General features: G+C 43.2%; 2 protein-coding genes across 5 annotated transcripts in view; both read left to right on the forward strand.

The window, feature by feature from the left end:
• The window catches only part of LAMB2 (laminin subunit beta 2), a 41,512-nt gene extending 40,390 nt beyond the window's left edge, over window positions 1–1,122 (forward strand). The window contains exon 33 of the mRNA XM_053469297.1: window positions 28–1,122. Within this exon, the coding sequence (XP_053325272.1) occupies window positions 28–164 (137 nt within the window). The 3' untranslated portion in view covers window positions 165–1,122. The remainder of the gene's footprint in view (window positions 1–27) is intronic.
• A 1,117-nt stretch (window positions 1,123–2,239) lies between these two features.
• On the forward strand, window positions 2,240–26,077 carry USP19 (ubiquitin specific peptidase 19). 4 transcript variants are annotated; one of them, XM_053469272.1, is made up of 26 exons: window positions 2,240–2,571; window positions 4,923–5,200; window positions 7,265–7,393; window positions 7,636–7,772; window positions 7,877–8,329; window positions 9,347–9,695; window positions 10,568–10,724; window positions 11,058–11,129; window positions 11,244–11,359; window positions 11,839–12,041; window positions 12,327–12,516; window positions 12,628–12,761; window positions 12,884–13,042; window positions 13,135–13,245; window positions 13,495–13,605; window positions 13,691–13,792; window positions 14,149–14,289; window positions 14,784–14,902; window positions 15,294–15,431; window positions 15,549–15,907; window positions 16,124–16,234; window positions 16,415–16,631; window positions 16,916–17,068; window positions 17,579–17,742; window positions 18,177–18,355; window positions 21,413–21,883. In XM_053469272.1, exons 2-26 carry the CDS (start codon window positions 5,059–5,061, stop codon window positions 21,644–21,646), a joined length of 4,380 nt encoding a protein of 1,459 aa, XP_053325247.1. In that variant the 5' UTR covers window positions 2,240–2,571; window positions 4,923–5,058; the 3' UTR covers window positions 21,647–21,883. The 4 variants fall into 4 exon arrangements, with proteins under 4 accessions (XP_053325247.1, XP_053325248.1, XP_053325249.1 ...); XM_053469273.1 differs by lacking the exon at window positions 21,413–21,883 and adding an exon at window positions 25,516–26,077 and having other exon boundaries at window positions 2,241–2,571; window positions 11,833–12,041; XM_053469274.1 differs by lacking the exon at window positions 21,413–21,883 and adding an exon at window positions 25,516–26,077 and having other exon boundaries at window positions 2,241–2,571; window positions 11,833–12,041; window positions 18,177–18,346.
• The last annotated feature ends 1,102 nt before the right edge of the window (window positions 26,078–27,179 follow it).

A 27,179-nucleotide genomic window follows, 5' to 3' on the forward strand; every position in this document is an offset into this window, starting at 1 on the left:
TTTTTTTCTTTCTTTTCTTACTCGCAGAACTCGAAGCTCAGTATGAGAAGAACGAGATTATTCTTCAAGAGAAGGCGAAGCAGCTCGACGGCTTGGAAGACAAAATGAAAGATATTCTGAATACTATAAACCAACAAATTCAGATCTACAATACATGCCAATAATACTCAATCCTAAATCAAAAGGTCAATAAATAACACTTTTCTATAGGAAACACCGTAATTGTTAAAAAAAAAACAAAAAAAACAGCATTCAACACTGAAAAACTTTTATGCTATTACAGAAGATTCTTACGTGGCAATAAACTTTTTTTTTACTCATAAAAAACCCAAAATTCTAAAACTGATAAAAGTAAGGTTTGTCTAATTGTATAAAAAAAAGTTACTTTATCGTTATTTACTTATTTTTTATTCTTTTAACAGTACTTAACGGCACGTTGATTTCTTAAATAGGTAACAGCAGTTTTGTTTGTCATCTTAAATGAAGGGTTACATTTTTTTTTGCGTTTTCTGATGTTTTCAATGTTTTAGCAAATAAATCATATTTGCTGCTTCTACTTCTGCCAGGCAAAAATCACAGATTCCTAAAAAAATATCCCTAGCTCAATATTAAAAATATACCGCTGGATATCATTAATATAAAATATAAATATAACACAAATATTCTTGTTTTTGGTTAATTTCCATCACAGAAGCTGCCGGCACATGTACCAGATATTAAAAAATTTACCTAATAAATAAATCACTGTAAAAGAAGCCATTCTAATGCAAATTGGTGTAATCACCTTAGCAACTGATGGACTATACTTGCTCATTGGGCCAACCTGTTGGTTGCTATAGTGATAACAATGTACCAGTAACAAAAAAACTCACAACCTACAAATGTTTTAACTTTTTAACGGCTACAATAATAAAATAATTTTAAAAAAAAAAGCAAACAAAACTTGAAAATATAGTTTTACTTTTTTATCAAAGGAATGTATGCAAAATATTAAAAAACAGTTTCCATTCAGCACACAGTGTTTTAAAAAACCTTAAAAAATATTTTCTTATGTCACATTTTACGTTATTATTTTAAAAATATTAACAATATAAGAAATAAATGTTTTGCTCGCTCTATAAATCTGAGTATTTCTGTTTGTAATCAAAAGTTCAGGATTTATTCATTTCTTTAGCAGAGGGTTTTTAAAGCTTGTTCTACAACAACGTGTCACCCAAAAAAGGTCACACCGGTCGCCATGGAAACCTTGACGCGTCATTGTTTAAAGATACACGTTTTTAAATTACCTGCATTCAAGCAGGGATATCAACCCTAATATACTGGAAGCAAAGCAACATTTGAGAGTCTTGTATATGATCACAGCGGGGTAGAATAGGAAGAAGGCAGATCCGAACTGCACAACCCTAAAAATCTGCCCCTTTACCATGAGACTGGGGGGGGGCAAACCATGGGTATTATTATACCCAGCAAAAGCAAGACAGAACAATCATATTTTATGTACACCGTTTTATTCATAAACCAATCTCTTGCTGTTTCTATACACATTATCGGGGCTTTTAGGGCTGTAGAACCCTGCGATACCCTCATACCCAGCAAACATTCCGAGCGCCTAGAAATGAGGGCATCAGGGGAGGAAAGAGGGTTTGGGTCCCTCTTAGATAGGGACACGTGGGAGGTACGTGGGGGGGGGGGGGAAACCCTGCGTACAAGCTTCCAGGATAGTAACTGGATGAGTGAATGCAAGTGGCTGCCGTCTGATGCTTAATACCTGCCGACTGTCACATATTTACCAGGGCAGAACCAACTGAGCTTGTTTTGGCAGCCAACCAGCCCGTGGTATGAGCCACATTCCCTCGTATAGAGAATGGCAGTAACGTCCTATACTGAATGGATGGATTATATCTTCCCTTTATATGAGGAAAACTATAAAGTGCTAAGAATACCCGTTAGTGCTAAATAAATAAAACTATACACAAGTACATGGAGCCTGCACAGTCCCGGCAGATTGGTTAGTATGGCTTTGTGCTTGTGTCAGACTTTTACTGCTTGTTTTGTTTCATTGCCCTGGCTCTGAGTGTTTTCCATTATGATATCACCACACCCTACAACTCCCAGCCACACACTCCTGAAGGGCAACTCAATGTCAAGCGCTGGAAAAAACCCAACTTCAATCGCCTTATTGATGGTTGACAATGTTGCCATGGTTACAAGGCTCAGCAGGCGAGAGCCTTGCCGTTGTCACGTGACTGCTGCCTCCGGGTCGCCCGTGTCACATGGCCCATCCCGACCGGTCACGTGCCCCGCCATTCCGGCTTCCGGAAGTGCGTCCTAGTGTTCTGTTTATGTTCGCGGGGCCCTGGGAAACGTTCGGATCGAAGCAGATAAACGAAAGGAAAAAAAAGGCTCTGTCAGGCCGGAAGCGGCCGTCGGAGGCTGCGCCGAACTCAGCACCAATTCCTCGGGGTGACAAGTAGGGGAAGAATCGGCAGCTGGGCCCCGGCACTTGGTAGGTGCATGGGAGAGGCCTCTCCGCGGCCCAGCGACAGGAAACCGGCTGGGAGCAAGTGCAGGGTGAGTCAGCGGGAGAGGAGCCGGGCCTGCGGGGACCGGGAGAGGAGACAGCCCCCCGAGCATCAAGGAGACGGGCATAGGGCACCACCAGGGTGAGCAGGCCTGCCTGACAAGGCAGGAGATTACCGCTGCCGGCTGCAACTCCCAGCACCCTCATCCAACAATGCATGATGGGAATTGTCCAGCAGAGCAGCTTTCCCACTGTCACAGATGAGCGTCTTTATTTAATGCAGACATCAAACATGACCCTTCCCTCTCTCCCTACCGTTATATATATATTTGAGAGAGAAAATAAAAGTGCTATGAGAATATCTGCGTACCTTTCTCACCTGTGATGCTTTGTCTCGTTATATACCTGATTCCAGAGGCCGTCATAACACTTTTCCGTTTCTGTGCTTTATGGCCGGAAGCAGCTTAGTGTTACGGAGCCTGTCGGGGGTTAAATCCTTTACACGTTGCAGGATCATTCACTAAACATGGTCCGGCCAGGAGTGCTGCGTCCATGCGCAAGGATCCCGCTTCTGGGAATGCGCGTGGCTATAAATATATGTATATTATAATCGTTCCTATTCTCCACTTTATAGAAAGATGTTTAGGGGCCAGAGATAGTTTTAGGGTTCGCTAATGAACTTGCTTAGCTTATGAGACGCTTCACGTGCGGAGATGATGAGCGGCTTTTATATTTTGGGGACAGTTACAGTAACTGAGCTTCTTAAGTCTCTGAGACGCCGATCCGTAGCTCATCTCGGCTGTGTGACCCGTCTAATACATCCGCTTAGCGGAAAACACGATTCATACAGCGTCGTTATTATATTTTAATATACCACCCTCATATTCCATAGCGCTGTACAACAGGTAGACAGGACATAAGAAGTCATATATAACAGAAACAGGTGAGGAGGGCTCTGCTCAAACAATCTTACGATCAATAAACAGTATAACGCGAAGTAGTATATAACAAAACAAAGCTGAGGAGGGCTCTGCTCAAACAATCTTACAATCTTACTGTCTTATAAACAGTATAACGCATGGATGTTTGTAGACTCTAGTTACTTATGTATCTTATGTACTTTGGTTTCTTTTTGTTGTTGTTTTTCACAATATTTGCCGCTGAAGGTAGAACTCTTTAACTGATTTACAACAGCGATAAACGTACAAACTGTATGGTGATTGAGTTAAAATACGACATTTTTATTTTAAATGCCAAGTAAAGGTATTCCCGGAATTAGTAAAGGATCTACAATTCCAGTGGAATTATTCTTATCCTTATTCTTTATTTAAGAAGTGCTTACATACTCCACAGCGCTGTACAATTTAAATATGGGGTGGCTAATAATTATACCCTGGGCTAGTCAGGCTGCTGGATCCTTGTGCCTTGATGTGTCACAAATATTATGTTATGTTAAATTTAGTTGTATATCCACTATTAATGAGCTCAGAAGTTTGATATTACTAAAGAATAGAATTCCTCGTGCAAACGACCGTGTCTCCCTACTAGGTTATGAGGCACTAATGCAGAAGTACATTGTGTGCGATGTAGATCTGTACGTTTAATATGAATCCCGATCGCGCGTTTCATTGGTTGGGCTTGGTGTTGCCGCCGTACAGCAGACCGCGGTGTCTCGGTAATCGAATTTCCTTTTGAACGCATTGCTTGCCGTCTGGTTTTCGGAAAGCGAATACTTGTAGCTGGGTTTGGTTCCTTATACTTATCCGGCACAGATGGTCACCACGTAATCCCGAAGCTCACATCTGTGTCTTCTTACGATGCGGGAAGCAGCAGATGTAGCGATACGAGGCTGTGAATAATTCATACGGCCATTAAATGGCCGTGCCCACCCGTTGGAAAGCCTTTTTGGGGTTACGGTCTGCGCAGGGCGTCGGGAATACGCAAATCCCTCTCTCGGAGAGACTTCTTTCACTTATGTAGCCACCGAGTGCTTGAACATCGAGACAACTCAAAAGCATCCCATGTTCCGTTCCCAGGCGTTGACTAAGTGCTTGGATACACCAGCTTGCCATTATTATTATTTCCTTGATTATTATTTTATTGGTTTATATAGCGCCATCATATTCTGCAGCGGTGTACAATGGGTAAACAGGAAATTTTTTGACACACTTTTCTACCTTTCAGCACATTTAATCGTTTTATTTGAACCAGCCGTCAAAAGGAAGCAATTCCTCTTGATGTTTCTTAGGTGACTTCTATGGAAAAACCTTCGCTCCTTGGAGAAACTCCTTAAAACCAGTAGATCGTTATAATTGATTAATTTACTTTATTATTAGATTGTGATTTATTACAAACACAACTTACTCGATTTTAACGGCATCTCTGCTTTTTTTCAACGCAGACTATATGTTCCTTGGCGAAGAGTTTACCCACAAAGAGTCGCCAAGATAGCTGGCCCAGGTAGAAAACGCAGAACCCCTGACCCAGACTCCGTTACAGACCCCGGGGGCCCTTCTGTTTCCACCAAGAGGCAGAAGATGTCGCAGTCTGCCGAGGGCACCGGCCAGAGGAGAGGGACCCGCGGAAACGAAGATGCCGTTAATAAGAAGAAGCAGAAGGACAGAGTTAATCAGGAGAGCAAAGAGAGCCGGGCGGCCGTCGTCAGCGAGCCCAAGAAAGGTGGTTATCAGTGTCTGATAAATAAACATTTCTTAACGCTGTTTATTGTTGTGAAAAATATAGAATGTTACTTCTGGTTGGCTGACACTTTGTTACGTCTCTGGATTGGCTTTATTAAGCTAAAGCCTCTGGTTTGGAAAATGCATTCTATTGAATAAAAGGTCTTAATGTCTGGTTAAAGGGACACTCCAGCCTTTATCTGAGCTGTAATGCATGCAATAGCTGAGAGGTCCCTTTAAATTGATGTGGTGTCCCCCTTATGCAAATATAAGGGGGTCCTGCAGAATTACTCAATATGCATTTGTCTCCTTTCCCTTCAAACCCCCCCCCCCAATTTTCCACCAGTCAGCTCGCTGCTGGTACCATCTACATCTACCTCCTGTATCAGGAGCTCTGCTATTGGTTTCTGTAGACGTGATTTCCAGCCACTGATTGTCTTCTTCAGTCAGAGGCCCCCTACTTGGTGGCATGTCGATCACCAGGGTATGTTCTGGCTCACTGTGACTGAATATAAGTGAGGATCACAGATGCAGGTGTTATACGGTAGAGCTCGTCACGTGGACTTTTTTTCTTGTTCTCCTTTGTAAATGCAGAACTAAACCAGGAGAGTCATGTTAAGGGTAGGACCAATTCGCTAAGCATGGCCGGTAATGCATTTGCCCGTCAACCCACGCTGTACCGTTCAGCCATCGTCATCCTGAATTAACGTTCCCATGGCTTTATGTACACAAAGCTTTGATGTCTGAGAAATCCGATTAATTTGAGACCATCTTTAACATATGTTTGCTCCTTTCTGATTAGACAAGCATTCGACTTCATGCGCAGTAACTAGTTGAACAGATTTTGTTCTGTAAAAGACAGACAACCTCATAATTGTATTTTATCTTCTTTTTTTGCTTTTTTTGCCTGAAGTAAATTTAAAGGGGAATAATAATAATAATAGCAGGACTGGGCAGTAGTTTATGTATCGCGGTGTTAGAAGGGCTGTTGCAGTCCATGATTCTTTAAGTGTGTTATAAATAATGTATTGCTATGTGACATCATCATTGTCCCCCGACTCCTGGAATACCTGCTTTATAGCCCATGTACATTTCCGTGGGTCAATCCTATATAAGGCTTTAGGGTAAGTTGTATGCTATAATGCACAGCAGTAATGGGCTCTTGTGATCTTGCCAAGGGTGTTATGGCTATTTTCAATTTTATGCTGGGGACAAACTATCGTTCAAAGGTTTGGAGTCAATGAGCTGTTTTCATGGAAAACTAGGAAACTTCTCACTGTAACATAATCACAAAAGAGTTTTATAACTATCAGACTTTTGAACTTGGATCAGGGAACACAACGTGCCATTGGAACATAGGAGTGATGGGAGTGATAAAAGGCCATTGGGACGCAGGAGTGATGGGAGTGATAAAGGGCCATTGGAACGCAGGAGTGATGGGAGTGATAAAGGGCCATTGGAACATAGGAGTGATGGGAGTGATAAAGGGCCATTCGAACGCAGGAGTGATGGGAGTGATAAAGGGCCGTTGGAACGCAGGAGTGATGGGAGTGATAAAGGGCCATTGGAACATAGGAGTGATGGGAGTGATAAAGGGCCATTCGAACGTGGGAGTGATAAAGGGCCGTTGGAACGCAGGAGTGATGGGAGTGATAAAGGGCCACTGGAACACAGGAGTGATGGGAGTGATAAAGGGCCGCTGTACTCCTATGAAGAGATTCCATTAAAAATCAGCCGTGTCCAGCTACAATAGTCATTTACAACTTTAACCCTGTCTGATCCATTTCATGTTGTTTGAATGGATATAGAAGAAAGGACATTTTTAAGTGACCCCAAATTTATGAGCAATAGTGTACCTTTAGTAGAATAACGAATTTCTATAATCTGGGGTAATTAGTTTTCTGTTGCAATTGGGGCAATTGCCCTATCTTCTGCCCTACATTGGTCTTGCGCTGTATTTACGAAGGGCTCCCGCTCTGCGGGTACAAGTAGTAAATTATCTCTTTGATACGTTATTAACTTTATTCATTGACCCTCTAACGCCGTTTTCTGTTGTCGTACCTAGAAATGCTTATTGACTGGAAGCAAAATTCAGATGAGGTTATCGTGAAGCTGAATACCGGGTCCGGAGCATTAAACATCGAAGACGTGGATGCCGAGTTCACCGACACAGACTGCGTTATCAACTTTCCAGGTAATTGTCGGCTGGTCCGGTGAACCAGCGATGTCTCATTTTCCCAGCATGGATGGCTGAAAGTTTATGCACTGGCAGTTTGGATTTCCATTTCAGAAATGGACAGGAGAGTCAAATAAAACTCGTATACGTTTAAGTCCATATATATTTATATGAAAACTCTGTTCATTCCTTAAGCCAGGGCTAGGAACAACACTAAGACTGTACCCCCTCGCACATTTGGGGGCTTATTCTTCTTACAGAAGGGGGTCAATGGAGCTGCTGCTTTCACGAAGAAATCGAAGGCTCTTGTAGTAAATTGCAGTATAAAGAAAAAGGGAACTTCTTACAGCTTATACTGCAGAAAAAAATTCCACTGAACAAATGGCCGTCTCTACAGGTAAAACTTTTACTATTTGGTTTAAATAAAAAGGATTGCTGTGCCGTCGTATATCTGGATCTGCTCATCTTACATGTTTGGGTTTGGTGGTTTTTTTTGCGTAGAAGAAGAAAAAAGATATCTTGAAGGAACAGGTCAAGACCACTATCCCAAAAAAGAATGAGAAATCTAAAGCATCGTTAAGATTAACGGAAAAAGCCTCTGATCAGTCTGAGTCCGTGGAGACCCGCAGTAGTAAGCCGGATCTCAGAAGCACAAGACGAGGCCAGGGCGATTCAAGCGCGGGAGCGGATAACAGCCATGCGAGGAAAAACACGCCATCGTCTGCCGGGCAAAGCGGGATACAGGGGAGAAAAGGTGGACTTCACAGATCCCCCGGTGCAGCGTCCGTAAGGGAAGCCAGTCCTCGGAGCCAGAAAACTGCCAGCTCCGAGGACGGCTCGAAGTGTGTTAAAGGTCAAAGCAAAAGGATAGATCGAATCCACTGCGCGGACGCCCCAACGGCACAGAAACCCATAGCTGCAAGTGTGGAACAACACAATGCCAAAGGAGACCAGGTGAGCGTTAATCATATTGTTTATGTTGAATTTATTAACAATTTTAGTTCTGTTTTATAAACCCTACATGCATGTTTCAGCAAGCAAATAATGGCACTTGACATTCGCCCCCCCCCCCCCCGGCAAAACGAGCCTCCAGCTCCTGTTTAGTTTGAGTCCTGCCGGCTGTTGGTTCTTACTTGTGAGTGCGATTTTGGCCATTTGGTATTTATAGTATTTCTAACCTAACATCCCCCCCATCACCATCAATTTTTAAGTTATTTTTTAGGTTTTTGCAAGACACCATCAACTTCTGATCCAGTGCCAGTAATAAGCTTTTCTCCATTCTGTCCTCGGTGACAGCGGGGGGTCTCTTTAGTATTGTTCAGATGCTTTTCTTGTCTCGCACCACTTACAATGAATTGTACAAATCCAGCCTTGTTTGACAACTGCGTATTACAGCTCAAATCCTTAGTGGGATATTTTCAGCCCTTCCCGATACAATACCTCGGAACGTTTCACTGTTAAATACATTCAAAATTACCATTCGGTTCCTTTTTAAATGCCGTATTTCAGAAGGGTCCCGCAGTAAGCATGTTAGGAGGTGCTTGGTGACTAAGCTCTGGCTTGGGGGTTGCGCGTCTAAAATTAGCCGTCGGCGAATACAGCTGCAAGCTCTGGTTACCAAATGTACGTTTCAGCTGCTTAGGCAACATATAGTAACCTATGTTTTATGGGGCAGATATAATAACCACGGTTAGAATATGTACTGTGTATCACGAATAATGTATGGTTTGGACCCAAAATCCTGCTAGGTAATTTTCACCGAAGAAGTCGCTCTGCAAGCTCCTTAGTCTTTGATGGAATATTTTAACCTCTTTTGTACGGTGAAGCAGGAGAGGCCATGGTGTTGCTCTGGCTTGAATGCAGATATTGTTTTTAATAGAGATATATTAACTGGATAAATCTCCCAGAACTGGAAAATGTATATTTTGTGGAGGGATAACATGAGTTTTTTGTTTGTTTTTGTCTATAAAGCCCTGTGTTTCAAATGAGACAAAAAGGCACCTTTCAGATCACAAGCTGCTGCTACAATCGGCTAAAACGCCCGTGCATCCGGTGTCTTCCTCTGCCACCGACAACTCTATGCAGGTCGACCTGGATGCTGGACTTGTCCAGCCAAGTGAAGAAGTCCCCACAGCGAACCCGGAAGAAGACCGCGAACAGCAGCCGGACCTTCCTATAACTAACGAGCCGCTCGAGGATAAAGAAGAAGTCGGTAAGACCTTCCCGAGACCGCCATCGTTAACTACGACCCATCAATATATTCATTCAGCGCACAGAGCGGATTCTTCTAACGCGTTTATTCTGGAGGATTCAGCTGAAGGTAATGTCCAAATCTTGCACTTGTTTACACTAAATAAATCTATGTAATAATTTTTCCTCCCCTGTAGCACAGTACACAATAGTGTAAATGCATGATTAATAAAAAAAATCCTAATATGCTAAACTATTTAAAAAAAAAAAAATATACAACGTAGTAAATGTACCACACTGCTTGATGTGCGTATCAACACCGGGGTGGCTGTGTTGTCGCTGGTTTTTCAGACGTCTGCCCTTGATCACGAATCACCTCGTGTCGCAGATGGATTTAGCCGAAAAGGTTACGATTCCCCCCACCCCCAGTCATCTCCCTTCTCGGATTGTGTTACAAGCTGCATGACTTTCTTGAGGGCCTGAAGAGCAAATTACTTTTATTATTATTATTTATTATTATTATTATTATTATATCCCTTTTACGTTCTCTTGAGTTATAATTGTCTTTTTGTAAATGGGGGCACGTTAAGAATTTAAAGACTGACGTTTTGGTAGTTGGAGGAATCTGTCTTGGTTCTGGAATATTATGTCCTGTTCCTCGGTCTGCAGTTTGAGCCCCTTCTTTCCAGGTAAACGGCTCAGAATGTTTTTATATAATATAAAGCATGGATTGGGGATTGTTAATCTAATCGATGGTATCGGAAGCGGAACTTTTATATTTTTTTGAGATTTGAAGAACGAACACCCCATGGGATGGACAATCATTAGTTTAGATACTAGAACCTCTGAAAGCTTTGGTTTTCTATACTTTAGAGAACAAAATAGAAAAAAAATATTTAAAGTTTTCCTTTCAACTTTCAGATAAAGTTACAGCACGCTGTGTAATTGGTTTTCTGCCTTTACGTGACATTTACGTGGTATTTTTCTTTCTTTTTGGTTTAGATCCGGAGCCGATGGTGAACCTGACGTTTGTGAAAAATGATTTCTACGAGAAGGGTAACGACGTAGTGGTGGTCCACGTGTACGTGAAGGAGATCTGCAAACAAACTTCTCGAGTGCTATTTCGAGAACAGGATTTCACCCTGGTCTTTCAGACAAGGTATGAATCTGGGCCAAGGAAAGATGGATAAACACATAAGGAAAAAAACCTTCCAAGCCGCTTTAAAGACCTTCAATGGCTTCAGACCTGTTCCCCAAACTGTGCCTCGTAATTTTTTTCATTTTTAGGTACATCTGTCTTCCTGATGTAAGATTAATACTAAAGTCACCATTAGATTAGGTTTTAAAATATCTTTATATGCTTCTGCAAAGCTTATACTTTATTTGCTATGATTTGGAATTCAAATATCCAGAGGTTCTGCATTGTTAAGATTTGTTGAGTTCCTTTGTGGTTTGGTGGATGCTGTAACAAGAATAACGTGTGTTTTTGCAGCGATCCAAGTTTCCTGAGGCTCCATCCCGGCTGCGGACCTGATACTGTGTTTAGGTGGCAAGTGAAACTCCGGTAAGGAAGACTTTTTTTTTTTTAATGTTTCATGAGATGTTTCAAACTTTCTCCAAATCCCCTTGAAAGTGTTTGCGTCTGACCTGCGTTTCTCCACCTTCTACTGCGTTTCAGGAACCTTATAGAACCGGATTTATGCCGATACAATTTCACGGGCTCTCGGATTGATATTTCCTTGCAGAAGAAACAGTGCCAGAGATGGGGGGGATTGGAGGCCCCCGCTGCACAAGGTCTGCACCCTGAATTCTATCTTTTGAGTAAATTAAATGTTTTTTAGACAACATCTAAACTCTATGGGGATGTCATGGGTTTTTCTCTTGGTAAATCTAATTTCTTATTGAAACATGCCATTTTCTTTCTAGCTTAACTATTCAGTTTTCTTTGATACTGTGCTAATGCATCCAAATCAGACTGCAGATGTCACCTTCCACAGGACAAATGTATGTTTTCTCAGTGATCTGACAACACGTGGTAACAGAATCAGTAGCATGCTGTCCTTCCTGTTCCTCCTGGGCGTGGCAGTGGGCAGGCAATTTCATTGGTGGGTGGAGTCATCACACTACTTTAATACTCGGGGATTAAAAGTCCCATCCCACATGTCAGGAAGTTCATATCTGGAACAGAACTGGAAGATTCCGTGTTATGTAAATATCTCATTAAAAATGTCTGTTGCTAAACAGAAACGTATCTCCCCCTTTTTAAGGTGCAGTGGGTGGTGCGAAGGTGGCCATGCCTTCAGGCCCTTCTCCCCTCGACAAAACCCAGCCTGGGAGTAATCAGCATCCTTTATCCAACAAAGAGGAGGCCAGGGCAGTAGAGAAGGAGAAACCCCAGGATACGACCCTGGATAAGGTTTCATCAAGAACAACTGCCGAACACGTGACTGTAAAATCAGAGCAGCTCATGGCATCAGTAAGATTTTAAGCTTTGATTGTGTTGGGTTGAAATATGTTACTGGACTGACCACTGGGTGCTGGGCCACTAGGCTGATGGGCCACTAGGCTGATGGGATTATCATTTTGATCCCAGTTTGGCCATTACAAGACTTGATCAGAATGGCATATCCAGCTAGAATTGTGTACTGAAATGGGTTATCTATCCCCCAAGAGCAGAATCAGAATACCTGGGAATACACGATTATTGCTACAGCTGTCCTGGCCCAACGCAACCCCTTTAAATCCAGCCTTCTTTTCTCAGGCTAAGCCAACGTGCATGGTGCCTCCGATGACGCACAGCTCTGTAAGCAGCGAGAGCGTCCAGGAAGAAGAGGAGAAACGAGTGTGTCTTCCGGGATTTACCGGTCTGGTTAACCTGGGTAATACCTGTTTCATGAACAGCGTGATACAGTCTCTTTCTAACACCCGGGAGCTGAGGGACTACTTCCAAGGTAACGGCCGCCTCACACCTTGCTTAAAAGACCTGAACACAATGTTTTGAGATTTTAAGCCTTATATTCGCTATTTTTCTTTTGAATTGTTTCGTTTTTACTTTTCAATAGACCGTTCTTTTGAATCGGACATAAACTGCAACAATCCGCTCGGAACCAATGGCCGCCTAGCAGTTAGTTTTGCGGTGTTGTTAAGTGCCCTTTGGAAAGGGACTCATCATGCCTTTCAGCCATCGAAACTCAAGGTATCCACAATACCTGTCTGCTTACACTTCATATAGTTGTGACAGCTGATTGGTGCCGGGCTTTTAATGTAATCCTTACAGTATGTAAATCGCAGAGTTAAAATCTGTGTTCCCCCATACAGGCGATAGTTGCAAGCAAAGCGAGTCAGTTCACGGGTTACGCGCAGCACGATGCCCAGGAGTTCATGGCTTTTCTGCTCGATGGACTCCATGAAGATCTAAACAGGATTCAAAATAAGCCATACACCGAGACAGTGGATTCGGACGGGAGACCCGACGAGGTATAATTCTTCCTATAATGGTTCTCATCGTATAAAAGTGATAAATGCCCTTGACTGTGATGCGTTAACCCTGTTCTGCGTTCTCTGGTCAGGAAGTGGCAGACGAAGCTTGGCTACGACACAAGATGAGGAACGACTCGTTTGTGGTGGATTTGTTCCAAGGTCAATACAAGTCTAAGCTGGTTTGCCCAGTCTGTGCTAAGGTGAGGGCTTCTGCTTTCAAACCAGATCTCACAGTTGAAATCCAGAGATTGTTTCTTTCTTTTAAAAGTAAAATGGAACACATTGTTCCAAAATATTAGGAAAGTAATTTTACTATTTATTCCTATTGTTTGTTTAAACTTAATGGTACAAATAAACCTAACTTAGACAATGATCTTTTATATGATATAATACATCATTTGCACAGAGCTGTGTCAAGAAAATAAATTTTTAATTTTAATCTCCTACAGGTCTCCATTACTTTTGACCCTTTCCTGTATCTGCCCGTTCCCCTACCCCAGAAGCAGAAGGTATTAACCGTGTACTATTTTGCCAAGGAACCTCACAAAAAACCCGTGAAGGTAATTCTTGTTTTACTTATCGTTTCGTCGCATCGATTTAACATTATGCCAACGTGCATTTTAACCCCTTGCGTCTCTTCCCTAGTTCTTGGTTAGTATAAGTAAGGAAAACTCCTGCGCGGCTGATGTTCTTGGATCCATCTCTCAAAGTGTCAGGGTGAAGACTGAAAATCTGAGGTTGGCGGAGGTGAGAAGTTGGTCTGGTATTTTTTATTGGGGGGGGCTGGCTCATCAAGAGCTTATACCAGTCAGGCTGGTTAAATTTCTCATCTTGCTAGGATTTCCACACGGTGAGAACTTTCCTTATGTTTCTGAAAGCCACAGGTGACGAACTAGGCCTGCTGCCATCTCTAATAATTTAATTTTGACTTCCAAAATATCAGTGACAAGTCGTGTGCTATGGGTAACCCGTCTTGTGTGGCTCATTTTCTGCTATTGAAGAACTGGCACATACAAATAATCATATCCAAACACTAGGCCATTGTACTAATATCAACTCGTCTCTTGCCGATTATCTCTCACTCTTCTCTGGTGTTGCCGCAGGTGGCGAAGAATCGTTTCCACCGCATATTTAGACCGTCGTGCTCCTTGGACTCTGTCTCCCCCTCAGACTTGCTCTTCTGTTTCGAGCTGCTCTCCGTGGAACTGGCCAAGGAACGAGTGGTTGTGCTTCAAGTCCAGCAGGTATGAGCCCCAGAATTCATTATGTTTGACTTCTTTAGAAGGTATGTCTGATTTAAGCAATCCCTTCGAAACATACAAGACACAAAGCTTCGCTAGATGTTTGAAAAGTCAGTATCTAGTATCCTGTTTAGATTCTTCACCATTATCTCCTGCAATCTCTCACTTTTAATTGTCTCTCCTATTCTATTGTGGAAGATGTTAATTTAACAATACCTTTCTTTAGTCTTGACTTGGTTTGTCGGAGAGGGTAACTCTAGGCTTGGTCAGTGTGGTATGAGGGAACACATATAGTCTTCAGAAGGTGTCTGAAGATTAATCATAGCAAAAGGTTTCCTTTTAAAGGAGATTGAAGAACATGTCTGCTAATTTAATGGGTTTTAACAGTTTACATGCAAATTGTGGCGCTGCTCTTGATCTTGAATGTTCTTGCTCTATGTACCACCGATGTTCTGAAGTCGGTATTTTACCGTTGTCGTCATCTTCCTCGTGTGCAGCGACCCCAGGTAACCAACATCCCAATCACAAAGTGCGCAGCTTGCCAGAAGAAGCAGGTGTCGGAAGAAGAAAAGCTGAAGCGGTGTACTCGGTGCTACCGTGTGGGGTATTGCAACCAGTAAGTGCCCTTTCTTCTCTGTAAAAAGTATGGTCTAGTACAGGGGCGTCCAACCTGCGGCCCTCCAGCTGCTGCAGGACTACATCTCCCATAATGCTCTTTCAGCTAAGGGGCTGGCTGAGGAGGATGGGAGATGTAGTCCTGCAGCAGCTGGAGGGCCGCAGGTTGGACGCCCCTGGTCTAGTAGGTTAATTTTGCACAAAATATGGTTACATATGTACAACAAATGAAATCACCTAAATAACGTTTTTGGGTGCAGTTATCTATTTTTTTTTATTTATTTATCCCCCCCCCCCTTAGCTAACTACATTTCCAAGTCCTTTTGTCGATATGTGTCCTGAGTTATTGATACAGAATTACATTGATTCTTGCTAATGCTCTTTCCCTGTAGGAACTGTCAGAAGTTGCACTGGCCTGACCATAAAGCTGCCTGCCGACCAGAGAACATCGGGTATCCATTCCTCATCAGCGTCCCAGAGTCCCGGCTGACGTATTCTCGCCTCACTCAGCTCCTAGAGGGCTACGCAAGGTCCGTCTGTCCCTGAGTAACAGAACCAACGCTGTTCTGCTTTCAGAAGAACTACAACAATTGTCCCCAACTGCTGAATCTTGCATTTAAATTCTCACTTTTGTTTTTTTCTCAAAGGTATTCTGTAAATGTGTTCCAGCCACCGTTCCTCCATGGAAGGACTTCTCCAGATCACCCTCCTCAACCACTGAGTCCCGAGAAGCCGGATTTAACGGCGCAATCCAGCTTCACCTGCTCAGGAGAGGCCGGTGAGGATAACAGAGACTGCCAGCCGCAGCCAGACCCCCGTGCTGCTCCACAATCTCTTGCACTTCATCCAAATTCGGAAGAACCCGCTGCGGTCCAAGGAAAGACTGTGGATAGACATTCTCTGCATAGCACAGACTCTGGTTTCTCTGAGCATCCCGCAGAGACGCTGACAGAGACAGAGGGGGGTGAGAAGGAGACATCATATGAAAAATCACTAAAGCCTGAAGGTATTATTTGTTCCAGATTTCATATAAAGCCATGATTTATTTTTTTTTTGCTGATTTTAAACTGCATTTACAAGACTATGTGTATATGTAAAGTTCTGATTGTTCAACAAAAATCTCCAGTAAAGCCTCCACTGTTGACATAATGGCCTATACATCTCACAGCGAAGTGACGTTATCTTATCGGTGAAGGAGCTAAACGTCTTCATTTGTTTTCAGCTGCTGTCCCGGGTTACCAACAGTCGACAGAGTCCCCTAATTCTAATGCCTCCCAGTTCTACATCAACCTTATTGATTCATCCAACAAAGAAGTTAAGCTAGAAGATAAAGGTGGGTACCGTAGGTGGAACAGCACCTTTAAAGTAGTGATAGTTATTCTTAAAGGTATATGGTACAAGCTGACATATCTGTTTGCAGTTTGTATCTGCTTTCCAAGATTGTCAGATGTTATATGGTTGACTCTGGCGGGGGAAAACGTTACCTTTTTAACGTGATCTACACATACTGCAGGTGATGCGCTGCTGGATTTGAGTGATGACTGCTCACTTGCTCTAGTCTGGAAGAACAACGAGCGAATGAAGGAGTTCGTTCTAGTTGAGTCCAAGGACCTGGAGTATGAAGAGGATCCGGGATCGGCCAGTGAAGCTGCTAGGGCTGGGCTCTTTACGCTGGAGCAATGCCTCAATCTTTTTACTAAGCCTGAGGTCTTGGCCCCCGAAGAAGCATGGTGAGCTATCTGGGGATATGGAGACCTGAATCTTCAATGGAATTTCCAAGCGATGCACTTATGATTCATCCTACTGACATAACAATACCCTATGTCAATAAGCTAAGCTTAGATTCGAGCTCCAGCTAATGGGAAAACACCCGGGTGTCTACAAACCCATGCTTATAGCCAATTCAGACTAACCTGCTTTTTTTCACAAAACTAAAAACTGTCAGTTGGAATCTGTTTCTTTTTCCATGCTCCGTTGATGACCTTTATGTTCCTTTGCGGTTCTTGTAATCTAGGTACTGCCCCAAATGTAACCAGCACAGAGAGGCGTCCAAACAGCTGATGCTCTGGAGGCTCCCGAACATTCTGATCATCCAGCTCAAGCGCTTCTCCTTCCGCACGTTTATCTGGAGAGACAAGATTAACGATATGGTGGATTTCCCCGTCAGGTGAGGACCTTGTAACAGCTCTCCTGAACAATAGTATAATCTCTGCCCAGTCTTATTTTAAGAATAAGCTAGTCAATATATATTTACAAATAGCCCACCATATGCTTACTTCATCACTAAGTTAATTTACTGTGCGGTAGAATCTTTTTTTTTTTTTTTTTTTTTTTTGTAATTCTCCCCAAAAACCTTTTCATTGTACTGGTTATTAAATGACCTGCCGTTGGTTCTACACCATGCATGGCAGGTGGACAGATCACGTTTTTATTACGGTGATCATCTGGTAAGAGCCGTCACAGAATGTGTGTGAATTTTAAAGCTCACGATGATGTCACACTCTATGGTAGAGCACAAAATAAAGAATTAGGGATCTGCTTTGAAAGATCTGTATTAAGAGGGAAAAAGTACAGTATGTAGCACACATGAATGGGGAAACAAGCAGTGGGAGATATTTTGTGCTTGTGTCCGTTTTTAAAAAGATGTTGAAAAGATCAATGATGTCATTTATTTCAGGAATCTGGACTTAAGTACGTTTTGTATCGGACAAAAAGAGGACCACCAGCAACCTATTTATGACCTCTATGCTGTGATTAATCATTACGGGGGTATGATTGGAGGACACTACACGGCTTACGCCAGGCTTCCCAATGATAAAAACAGCCAGCGCAGCGACGTGGGTACGTAACAAATGTTTTGAATACGGGGGAAGAATGTTGATGATTTCAGGTCTCAGAATCTTTTGGTTCTTCTCTACTGAAACGGAAACTCCAGAGTTATCCTCCTCTAACAACATTTCCAGGGTCTGTTCGTTAAGCCACGAGGTCTCTGTTTGACTTACCCCAAGCAGCCAGCTCAGGTATAACCCAAATAACCGATCCCCTAGCTGACTTAGTTGTGTTTTTCAAGGTAAATGATTTAAATGGAACCTTAAAAAAAGTCTGTTTAAAGTATTAAGAATATTGTTTTTACAAAAAAAGGTTTTTTCTGTTGCCGCTAAACATCCTTTTGTGCAAACTTTGTCTAAATGCCTCAGACAGGTGTTGGGATCATTGTACGTTAGACAGCAGAACTTGCCGGCTTTTAACCGCCTCGCGTTGCCTTGTCTTCTCAGGCTGGAGGTTGTTTGACGACAGTACGGTGACCACTGTAGATGAGAGTCAGGTGGTGACCCGATACGCGTACGTGCTCTTCTATAGAAGACGCAACTCGCCTGTGGAGAGACCTACACGGGGACGTCCAACGGATCGAAGAACTGATACGGGGGCATCCGCTGACGGCTCTGTGAGTCAGGTGAGCAGACGATTAGTGCCGCAGGGAGGGGGGTTCATAAATGAGATAATTGGCGTTCATGTGCTGAAGAAAATGATTATTTTGGAATTTATTCCTATATCTGTCTAAAGGCAGGTGGTACGAGACCGTTATCCTAGTTCTTGTGATTTTTTTTTTTTTTCTCTCCTTTCACAAAGTTGTCACATTTTAACCCACAGCTGGGTGACCATCGTCTTCTTCCAGAAGACACCAGCTGACGTTAGCTGCACTTGCTGCATTATTCCGTTTCTTTCACTGCTTTTGGTGAAAATCAGACGTGACGTCTGGATTCTGCCAGCATATCCTATGTTACAAGTCAGATAGCATGTAAACCGGTTAGATTTGAGGCCGTTATCTGAATTTGATGATTTGGTCCATAAATATCGGAATGTTCAACAGAGTAGAAACCATAATAATGGAGATTCTGATAGCTCTGACCTCCTTTTTCCTGCAAACGCTCCCAGAACGGTTTATGGCAGTTCAGACAATCGTGCGTGTTATGGTTCTGCGGTAATCGCATAACGTGCAGGTGATGTGTCGTTGGAAGGTCAGAATTTGGGAATAAATAATGGGATGTTTGTGCTTTGTTTGTGTTTAGAGACACTTTTTGTGTTTAGAGAAGGCTGGGCTTTGGGAAAGAATGTAAAATAGGTTGGTGAAGGCCATACAAATGGCTAGATTTCAAATACTGGGTTTTTGTGTGATTTGTATGTAGATGTTCTACCCATCACAATATATATAGAGATATAAATAGTTTTACCAGAAAACCTGCAAAACTGAATGGTTCTTGGATAAATGTACAATAGGATTTGAGGGCATCTCACAATTTTCAAGCTTGCAGGGAAATGCCAAGAAAATAAAATGTTTTGGGACGCTCTGGGCGCCAGAGTCTACTGTTAGAAATGCGTTGGTTCAATTCCAAAAATGTATATTCTTCTTCAGGCTTGGAAGAGAAAAGACATTAGTCTGATAATATACACCGTTTATTTTAATCATTTTGGATTTTGTTTTTATTGGCGATCGTGTGGAGTGGATCATGAGCATTAAGAATGTTGGCTTGTACACATTTTGGGCTGCAATGCGACTACCTAGATAAGGTGACCCAACTCACAATAGCTATTGCATTGTAATAAAAGCTTTTATAATGAGCAGGCCTGGAGAGATTAGAATTTAATAGAATAGATTATAATATATATATTTTTTGCATTCATTTTATTTATTTATAGCTGTTTACTGTGTATGAGGCAGCGTATAGATCGTCCTGTACTTGGCCAGCGAGCCATAAAGCTGATTACAGCCGATTCCTAGTATCTTTTTATTATTATTATTATATTTCTAGGCTCTTGTACCTCTCCGTAGCCTAAGGAGCTTTAGGTTGCCTCAATGTATCCGATGCGAGTTCCTCCAAACGCTTGTTCCACGGAGTACTGCATATAAACTGCATTTATTTTCTGGAGGACTATCTGCAGCTGCTGATTTCGGTGCATTTTATGGATCAATTCTTTTATTTTCCTCGACGTAATTGAAAATAGAAAGCTATTTGCGTTTTGGCAGCCGCCGCTCAAATGACATTAGCGAGTATCGGAGGAACTCTCAGTCCTTTTTAATACGCTCTTGACCTTGATGCGGTGGGACGCGCCTGAACACTTTAGATGAGTAGTCATTACTGGTAAATGCGTTCTCTGGAAGCGGGGTGGCCCTGTAGGTTTGTTTTACTGGTTGTATTCACGATCTCCAGTACGGATCAACCGTCGTTAGGTTTTTGGTCGAAGACGGGCTGGCAGAACGTTTCAGGAGGTCGGTGACGGGTGAGACCGTTATGGATGCAGAGGAGGGCAGTTTTTTCTGGACCCGCCATATTTAAAGGGATTCTCCAGCCCTTATATGCACTTTAATGCATGTGATAGTTGAGGGTCCCTTTTCGCATTTTTGCGGGGTCCCCTTTGTAAATGCAAGGTTGGGGTTCTGCAGGAGGTTATTACGGAACAGCTCTTGCGGCTGTCTAGGCAGTTTAGGAAAGCGTGGGTTAATCCCAGCCGTCCCATGAATGCCATATTGTTGGAGAGTCGCGTAGGAATGTGTGCTGGCCCGGGGGGGGGGCTTTGTACAGGAGCGCAAGTATGACATCACGTCCCAAAAATACTTTTAAGACAAGCACGGAGCGCTGCGCTCGCCTCTATCCCCTTTCAAGTAACCTTTTAATGCCTTTTGGTTCCCCGCGCCACCTGTTCAAAGCTTTAAGCGCTGTTTGGTGGGGGATGGGCTGCACTCTGCTGACATCACAGCGCCATTGAAGGAACGCAGCCAATCGGCTGTCTCAGAGAAGAGTTCGCGCCATTCGGGTTGGCGATGTCATCAGATTAACCAAGTGATTTTGTTAGAGAAGATGCAGGTCCCCGGTTGCGCGGATCAATAAAATATTAGTGGGGAGTATCTATAGTTTTTATGTTAGAGCGCGGTGGACCGCAAATCATTAAAATATGGTGGATATTTATTGTTCGTTATAACAAATATTGGTACAAAAATGGCTGAAATGTTCTGGAAAGAGAGGAAAACTATGTGAGTATCCCGCGGCAATCTTTATTTTGTTTCATGTGTCATCCTCTGCTGCAGGACTACATCTCCCATAATCCTCTTTCAGCTAAGGACCTGGCAGAGGAGTATGGGAGATGTAGTCCTGCAGCAGCTGGAGGGCCGCAGGTTGGACGCCCCGGAGCTAGACCATGATATCTCGTTAAAGCCGATCAGCTCTCTGTTCAGAGGGTACATTCTTCACCCACTTAATGCGGTGTCATTAAGGGAGAATATTTAACCTTTTTAGTGTAAAAATAAATAGAATAATTTAGACGGCCAATAATCACACGCACTCCGTCTCGTAGGGAAATAGCCGGGGGGGTCGGAAGAAGTCCCTCCGCCAAACCGATTCCTGGTGGCATTAGTGGCTCGCGCTTCTCCAAGGTGTTGTGTGTATGAGTGTGTAGTTTGTGTCGTCGCAGTGTATCTTCCCACGGCTCTGACACAGGTTTCCGCACACCGCAGGCTTCTCTGATCTGGCAGGAACTAGAGGCCGACGAAGAGGAGGAACTTCACCTGCGTCCGAACCTACGGCGGGGCTTCCGACCTCCGTCCGCCCGCGACCCCAACGACCTCCAGCTTTCGGACTACTCAGACGAAACCCGCATCCGATATTTTGTGCTGGGCACCGTGGCGGCCATTGTTGCCTTCTTCCTGAATATTTTCTACCCCCTCGTGTACCAGTCCCAAGGCCGATAACGTAAAAAATATCAGCTTTCCCCTCTGTGGATTCCGAAGGATGGCCGCTCTCTATCTCCCGGCTCCGAATATTTTCCTGGAACCGCCGTAATGTTTATCGTTTTATCTCTCTGAATGTAACTGGGCAAGGTCGTGCGCAAATAATGTCTTGGAGAATAAAAAAAAGTGATTTGTTCGCAGGATACCAACCCAAAGCGATACGTCCGTTCCGGGAAAAACACAATTTACATGTTATTCACAGAAAATAAGAGCCCACAAGAAGCATTAATATCCGCTCCTCCGAGCCGCGTGATATTTAATGCCTCCACGTTGATAGCAGATGAGCCGTTGCTGTGATATCGATGTAAGTTTTTGTCCCTACACCTTTATCTCAAACACTTATAGCAGGGGCTTTAAGCATTTACCCCCTAGCCCCTTAAAGGGAAGGGGAGGACTAAAAGAATACCCGGTACTCTGGGTGGAAAGCCCTCCGTGGTTCTCTGAACTCGCGCATGGCTATATTATCATGGCGAGCCGTGACGTGTCCGGCGTCGATACCCTAAAAGCACCGAACTCCGTTAATTTACGTTGTGAAGCAGGTAGACCCAGAAGGTGGACCTTTTACTCCTTGTGGTGGAACCCAGACTCTGTTGACGTGTGTTCCGACACGGTAGGGCATCACCTGGTCACGCGGGCTCTGAGAGGGACATGGCTGTGTCTACTGAACCACAACGCACACCTTTTGTAGCCAATATTGTGGGTGCCGGAGAGGCTCGTAAGGGTAGGTTTGAGGAACGACTTCAGGACACTCTCTCAGACCTTCTTTGAGTTGAGTGTTGGTTAGGAAGCCATTAGTGACATCATCGTGCGTAGGGAATAGTTTGTGGCTAAGCCGCCATATTGTTTGACCGGCTACCTCATCTGTAGGCTGCTGGAAAAAGCAGGGATAGTAATACGTTCTCCGTATACCGGTGGGGCGCGTCATGTAGCGGAGTGTCCATTTTTGACCTTTTTATTCTTCTATAATTTTCTTTTCACTGGTAAATGGGAGAAGTCTTTGTTTTATTTTTATTGTCTTAAATCTTCTTGTAGAGAAGTTTTAGGGTTTTCTTCTTAATTTGCCCCGTGTGTTGAGCATGGATAGCCGGAGCAGCCATATTGGTTATAAAAATAAGTGTAAATGTTAATATCTCGCCCGTTCTTTTTATGCAAATAATTCTATCACAAAATCGAAAAAAAAAATTAGCACTTGGGTGTCACCAACGACGCAAGCAAGCTGGCTGTAATGAGATTTATTGTGAGAAAGGGGAATTTTTCTATCACGTGTGTCAAATAATCCCAGCTTTGATCTTTTTTTAATTTATTTTTTTCTTTGCCCCGCTTCTTAAATTGCCGGGATTTAAGATTTATTAATCTAATGAAATCCCGTAATGAATGCGCTTGGCGAGTTACGACTCCTGCGATGGAGACTCGTGTGCTGAAGGAGTCTTGTGACTTTTTGTTCTCCGAAGGCCGTTCGCCTGCCGACGTGTTCTTTTCCTGCCGAACATTACCATATATGTGTATAAACGGTGTGGCCCGGGGGCCGGTTCTCTTGGCTGCGCACGCTTTCCCACCTTAGCATTGTTTTAGAACGCGTGTTCGGTCTCCGTCTAACTCTATCTTCAGGGTAACCTGGCCGGGGTCCGTATTTCCACCAATCAAGGGGTAGAACATTATTATTTTAACTCTTTATAAAGCTCCGCGTTCTGATGTTCTTCTCCCGTATGCTCTAAAACGGGATGTTCCGGCCGCAGAGCTGAAAGACTTCAAACTTTAATATAAAAGTGTATTTATTTTAGATAAAACCTGTGTTTTCTTACATTAAAAGAATCGCCACTATGTTTAACCCCTCGAGTGTCCTGTCACGGCCCAGTGGCGGCTATAATTAACCCTAGCGTGATTTTATATATTTTTTTTTTTTATCATGGGGGGTCCACATGGTTTGATCTTATGCTGCTCTTTAACCCTTTCTATGGTATTCTAGAGTTAAATACCCGCTGTAGTTAACCCCTAGTGTGCTCTCTTGTTTTGCGGGGTTTTTTTTATTCCCTGCTGTAGTCTCTGTGTATTTAACCCCTCGGCGTACCCTTTCAGCTCTTACCGTCCAGTAATTTCTCGATGCGGGAAGTCTTGGGGCAAACCAAACCTTATCGAGTCTCACGCTCGTGCAGCGAGATGCGTGAATGACCTCGGCGAGCCCAAACGCTTGTGTGTGTATATATATACTTCTCCTATTGCATATATTCGGGAACAAGCAAACGCGCATGATTACTTGTGGGCAAACTTTAGCGTGATCTGTATTTCAAATGGACTTTGGAAGATACATTGTTGAGAAGGTCGGTTTCAGAACATACATGTAATATGTTCGAGGCGGCCATTTCATGCATTCCTAGGAATTAACACCTCCGGCTTCTGGATTGCAACTTAATGACCGCGTGTGATGGGAGTTGCAATGCGACAGCACAGTAACTTCTGTCTTTGGGAGCGTTAACCCTTTAGTAGTAAGTGGTTGGCTGAAGGCTGAGTGTTTGAATGATTGTCCAATGTTGTTTAAAAAAAAAAACCTATATTTGCAATAACTTCTGACTGTTAACACCAGACGGGCATTAGATCTGATAATATATATATATATATATATATAATGTGTGTGTGTTTTTGTATTTATAAAAAGCCAAGTTTTCTGCACAACACTGTTTTAAAATACTGTCTTCTATTTTTCATGCCGTGTTAAATGGTGCGTTTAAAATATATATATATACCGTGTAACGTTACAAAGAAAATATCTTGTTTAAACGAATAAATTTAATGTAAAAGCAGCAGTCTGAGTAAAGACTTATTTACGTGATTCCATCTCTAAAACGCTCTTCGACGCAGGTAGACGTGTTCTCCGTTACCGAGATGACCCGACACCGGGGCCATTTCTAAGGACACGGGGCCGTATTCTCTATTGATCTGGGGTTAAATCTGTCCGCAATGAGCGTGAATTGAAAAAGTCATAAAACAAATTTTTTCTACATCTTGAATTCTCTCTTCTTTGAGAAAATCCATGCTTTTTCTTACAAAGCTTGACCCCTCATTGTTCGCATCATTATGGCGATTGTCTACTAAAATAAGTTAACTTTGCTAGAACTCGGTGTCATTGGGGGGCCAAGGAATGATCGGGGGATTCAGTAAGTAACACCGTGTCTGGGTGTTAAGTGCCCTTTGATTTCACTGTTGACTTGACTCTTCATGGCAATTGAAGAAGACCTCATCAGACCTCTTTGAGGTGCATTGATCATTATAGAAATCTTTGTTAAATGGTAATCCAAGTATAGCATTAGGATAGAAGCTGCAGCTGCCCTCCTCCTCTGTGTTCCAACAGTTCTTGCCACTGATTGGCTGCTCCAAGCAGCCAATCGTTTGCTGGAAACTCCATCAACTGAAATAAATTGTGGCGCTTGCCAAGCACGTGCACAGGGGTCCATGAATAGACCCTCGCCCGCAGGGAGAAGTGTCCAGCTAAACCCATCTCCTGCGTGGCATATGCTTGGGGAGTGGGGTAAAGGGGCAAATGCATGTGGGGGGCTTTGCAAAAGGAGCGCCATGAAAATTTAAAGGGTCCACACAGACGTCGTATGAAGTGTCCCCTGTATTAATTGAGCACCGTTCAAACCGCTTATACCAGGGGTAGGCAATCTTTGGCTCTCCTGATGTTGTGGACTACATCTCCCATAATGCTCTTACAGTCATAATGCTGGCAAAGCATCAAGGGAAATGTAGTTCACAACATCTGGACAGCCGAAGATTGCTTACCCCTGGCTTATACGATCCGATGTAACAATCTCTCTCTCTCAAATCCGTTCTAGGGAGGGAGCCAGGTGGCTTTTGGACCCAACGTCGCCTCAGACGATGCCCCCCCGATGACGGCAGGAGCAGTTTCCGATCTCTTCTCTCACCCCGCAGAGCCCGCAACCTCTTACAGCAACATGGAGGACGTGGATTAGCCGCAGCGCTGGAAGACAGGAAAAGCTCATTGTTTTTGTCCTTAGAATCGCACATCTGGGACATTTGTAAATATCTGTTTAAAAGCGTTTTGTTGAATATTTTTATGCTTTTTTTTGTATTTTGTTTTCTTTCCTATGGGATCTGCGGGAGGACGTCTTAAACCACCGTCCTTATAGCTTTCACCCATATTAGGTTTTTGTTTTTTCTGCGCAACCATATCAGAATTCCTCCCTAATCTCTGCAGTGTCAGAGGTTGCCCATCAAAGCCACTGTATTCTCTTTAAGCACTGTAGGGGTTAATGCACCCATGCACCTTGTTTTATGTTGTGGTTTGGACCCCCTCCTAATGCACTCTGCTTGAAAATAGTTAATTTTGATCGCCCATGTGCTTGTCATCCGTACGGCCTCCTATCACTTACACTAACCCATTGGCGCTCTTGTGCCGAAATCCGTACCTGGCCGTCAGAGGTGCTTTCTGCGGCATTCACCCCTCCCCCCATGGCTAGGTTGGGGCTCATCGATAACGCCGGATTTCTATAATGATGGCATTAAGCAAAAAAGACTAAAACGTTAGTTTTTTTTTTTGGTTCATGAAAGAATACATGGAAGCCAGGGCCGCGAGGTCTCAAGAACGTTCCAATGATTAAAGACGACCTCGCTCCGACGTCGACCTTGATGATCCGATTCCGGAGAGAACCTTGTGTTCTTCGTTAAAACCACCCAAAGAGGATAAGTTTCGTAGCACTGAACGTAAATAGCTCTCGTCTTCGCGGCTTTGCACTCCGGCTCGCGGTGGAAACGCGTTGTAATGGTCGTCTATTGATTTAATACAAATGTTACCTTAGTGCAGGAAGCATCGAGATGTTTGTTCCTTCGCGGCACAAAACGCTCAGCGCATCGACTGATTTATTTTTGGGGTGTGTTTTTTTTTTTTAACCCTTTGAGTGACATGGCTTTGCCTACCAGGTTTTGCATGCTTCCCTGGTGCTTAGAGGGTTAAACTTCGTTTCCAGACACTTGGCTATGTAATTACCGTCATCTCTTTTAATATACATCTGTTAATACAGTCTTCTGTTTCCTTATCAAACCGTAACCTAAAATAAAACACTCGGACAAATGTCATCTTGAACCTTAATTTTTTTTGGGGGGGGATAAGAACCTTAATACAAAATACCAAGGAAAATAATGATATTTTGGTAAATTGTGTTTAAAATTTGACATAAAAACATAAACTGCTTTTGATTACGTATTTTTGGGGCTAGGCGACCTTAATGCTGGCATTTTAATTAACTCGAGTGTTAAGCTTATTTGGGAATTTGTTGAAAAGGCTCTGTCACCTAAACGAGGCTTCATACAGAGTAGGTAATAAAGTGAGATTACAAGGTCAATAGGGAATGTTCTGCCTCTCTTTGTTACATAGACATGCACCCTCATATGCAAATGAGAAGCTACAGCAGAGATTAATTCATTTGCATATGGTGTCGCTCGTGGGGTTCTGAATGAGTTACAGTAACTTAATGATTTT

The sequence above is a fragment of the Spea bombifrons genome, chromosome 6 (assembly GCF_027358695.1).
Source record: "Spea bombifrons isolate aSpeBom1 chromosome 6, aSpeBom1.2.pri, whole genome shotgun sequence".
NCBI classification, from domain to species: Eukaryota; Metazoa; Chordata; class Amphibia; order Anura; family Pelobatidae; genus Spea; species Spea bombifrons.

What these genes read in the sequence shown, in the direction of transcription:
- USP19 (XM_053469270.1), top strand. Translation starts at nt 5,059, where the DNA reads ATGTCGCAGTCTGCCGAGGGCACCGGCCAGAGGAGAGGGACCCGCGGA. An exon ending in CTGCGTTATCAACTTTCCAG is followed by an intron (nt 7,394 to 7,635) that starts GTAATTGTCGGC and finishes TTCTTCTTACAG; the next exon opens with AAGGGGGTCAATGGAGCTGC. An exon ending in TTTGCCCAGTCTGTGCTAAG is followed by an intron (nt 13,246 to 13,494) that starts GTGAGGGCTTCT and finishes AATCTCCTACAG; the next exon opens with GTCTCCATTACTTTTGACCC.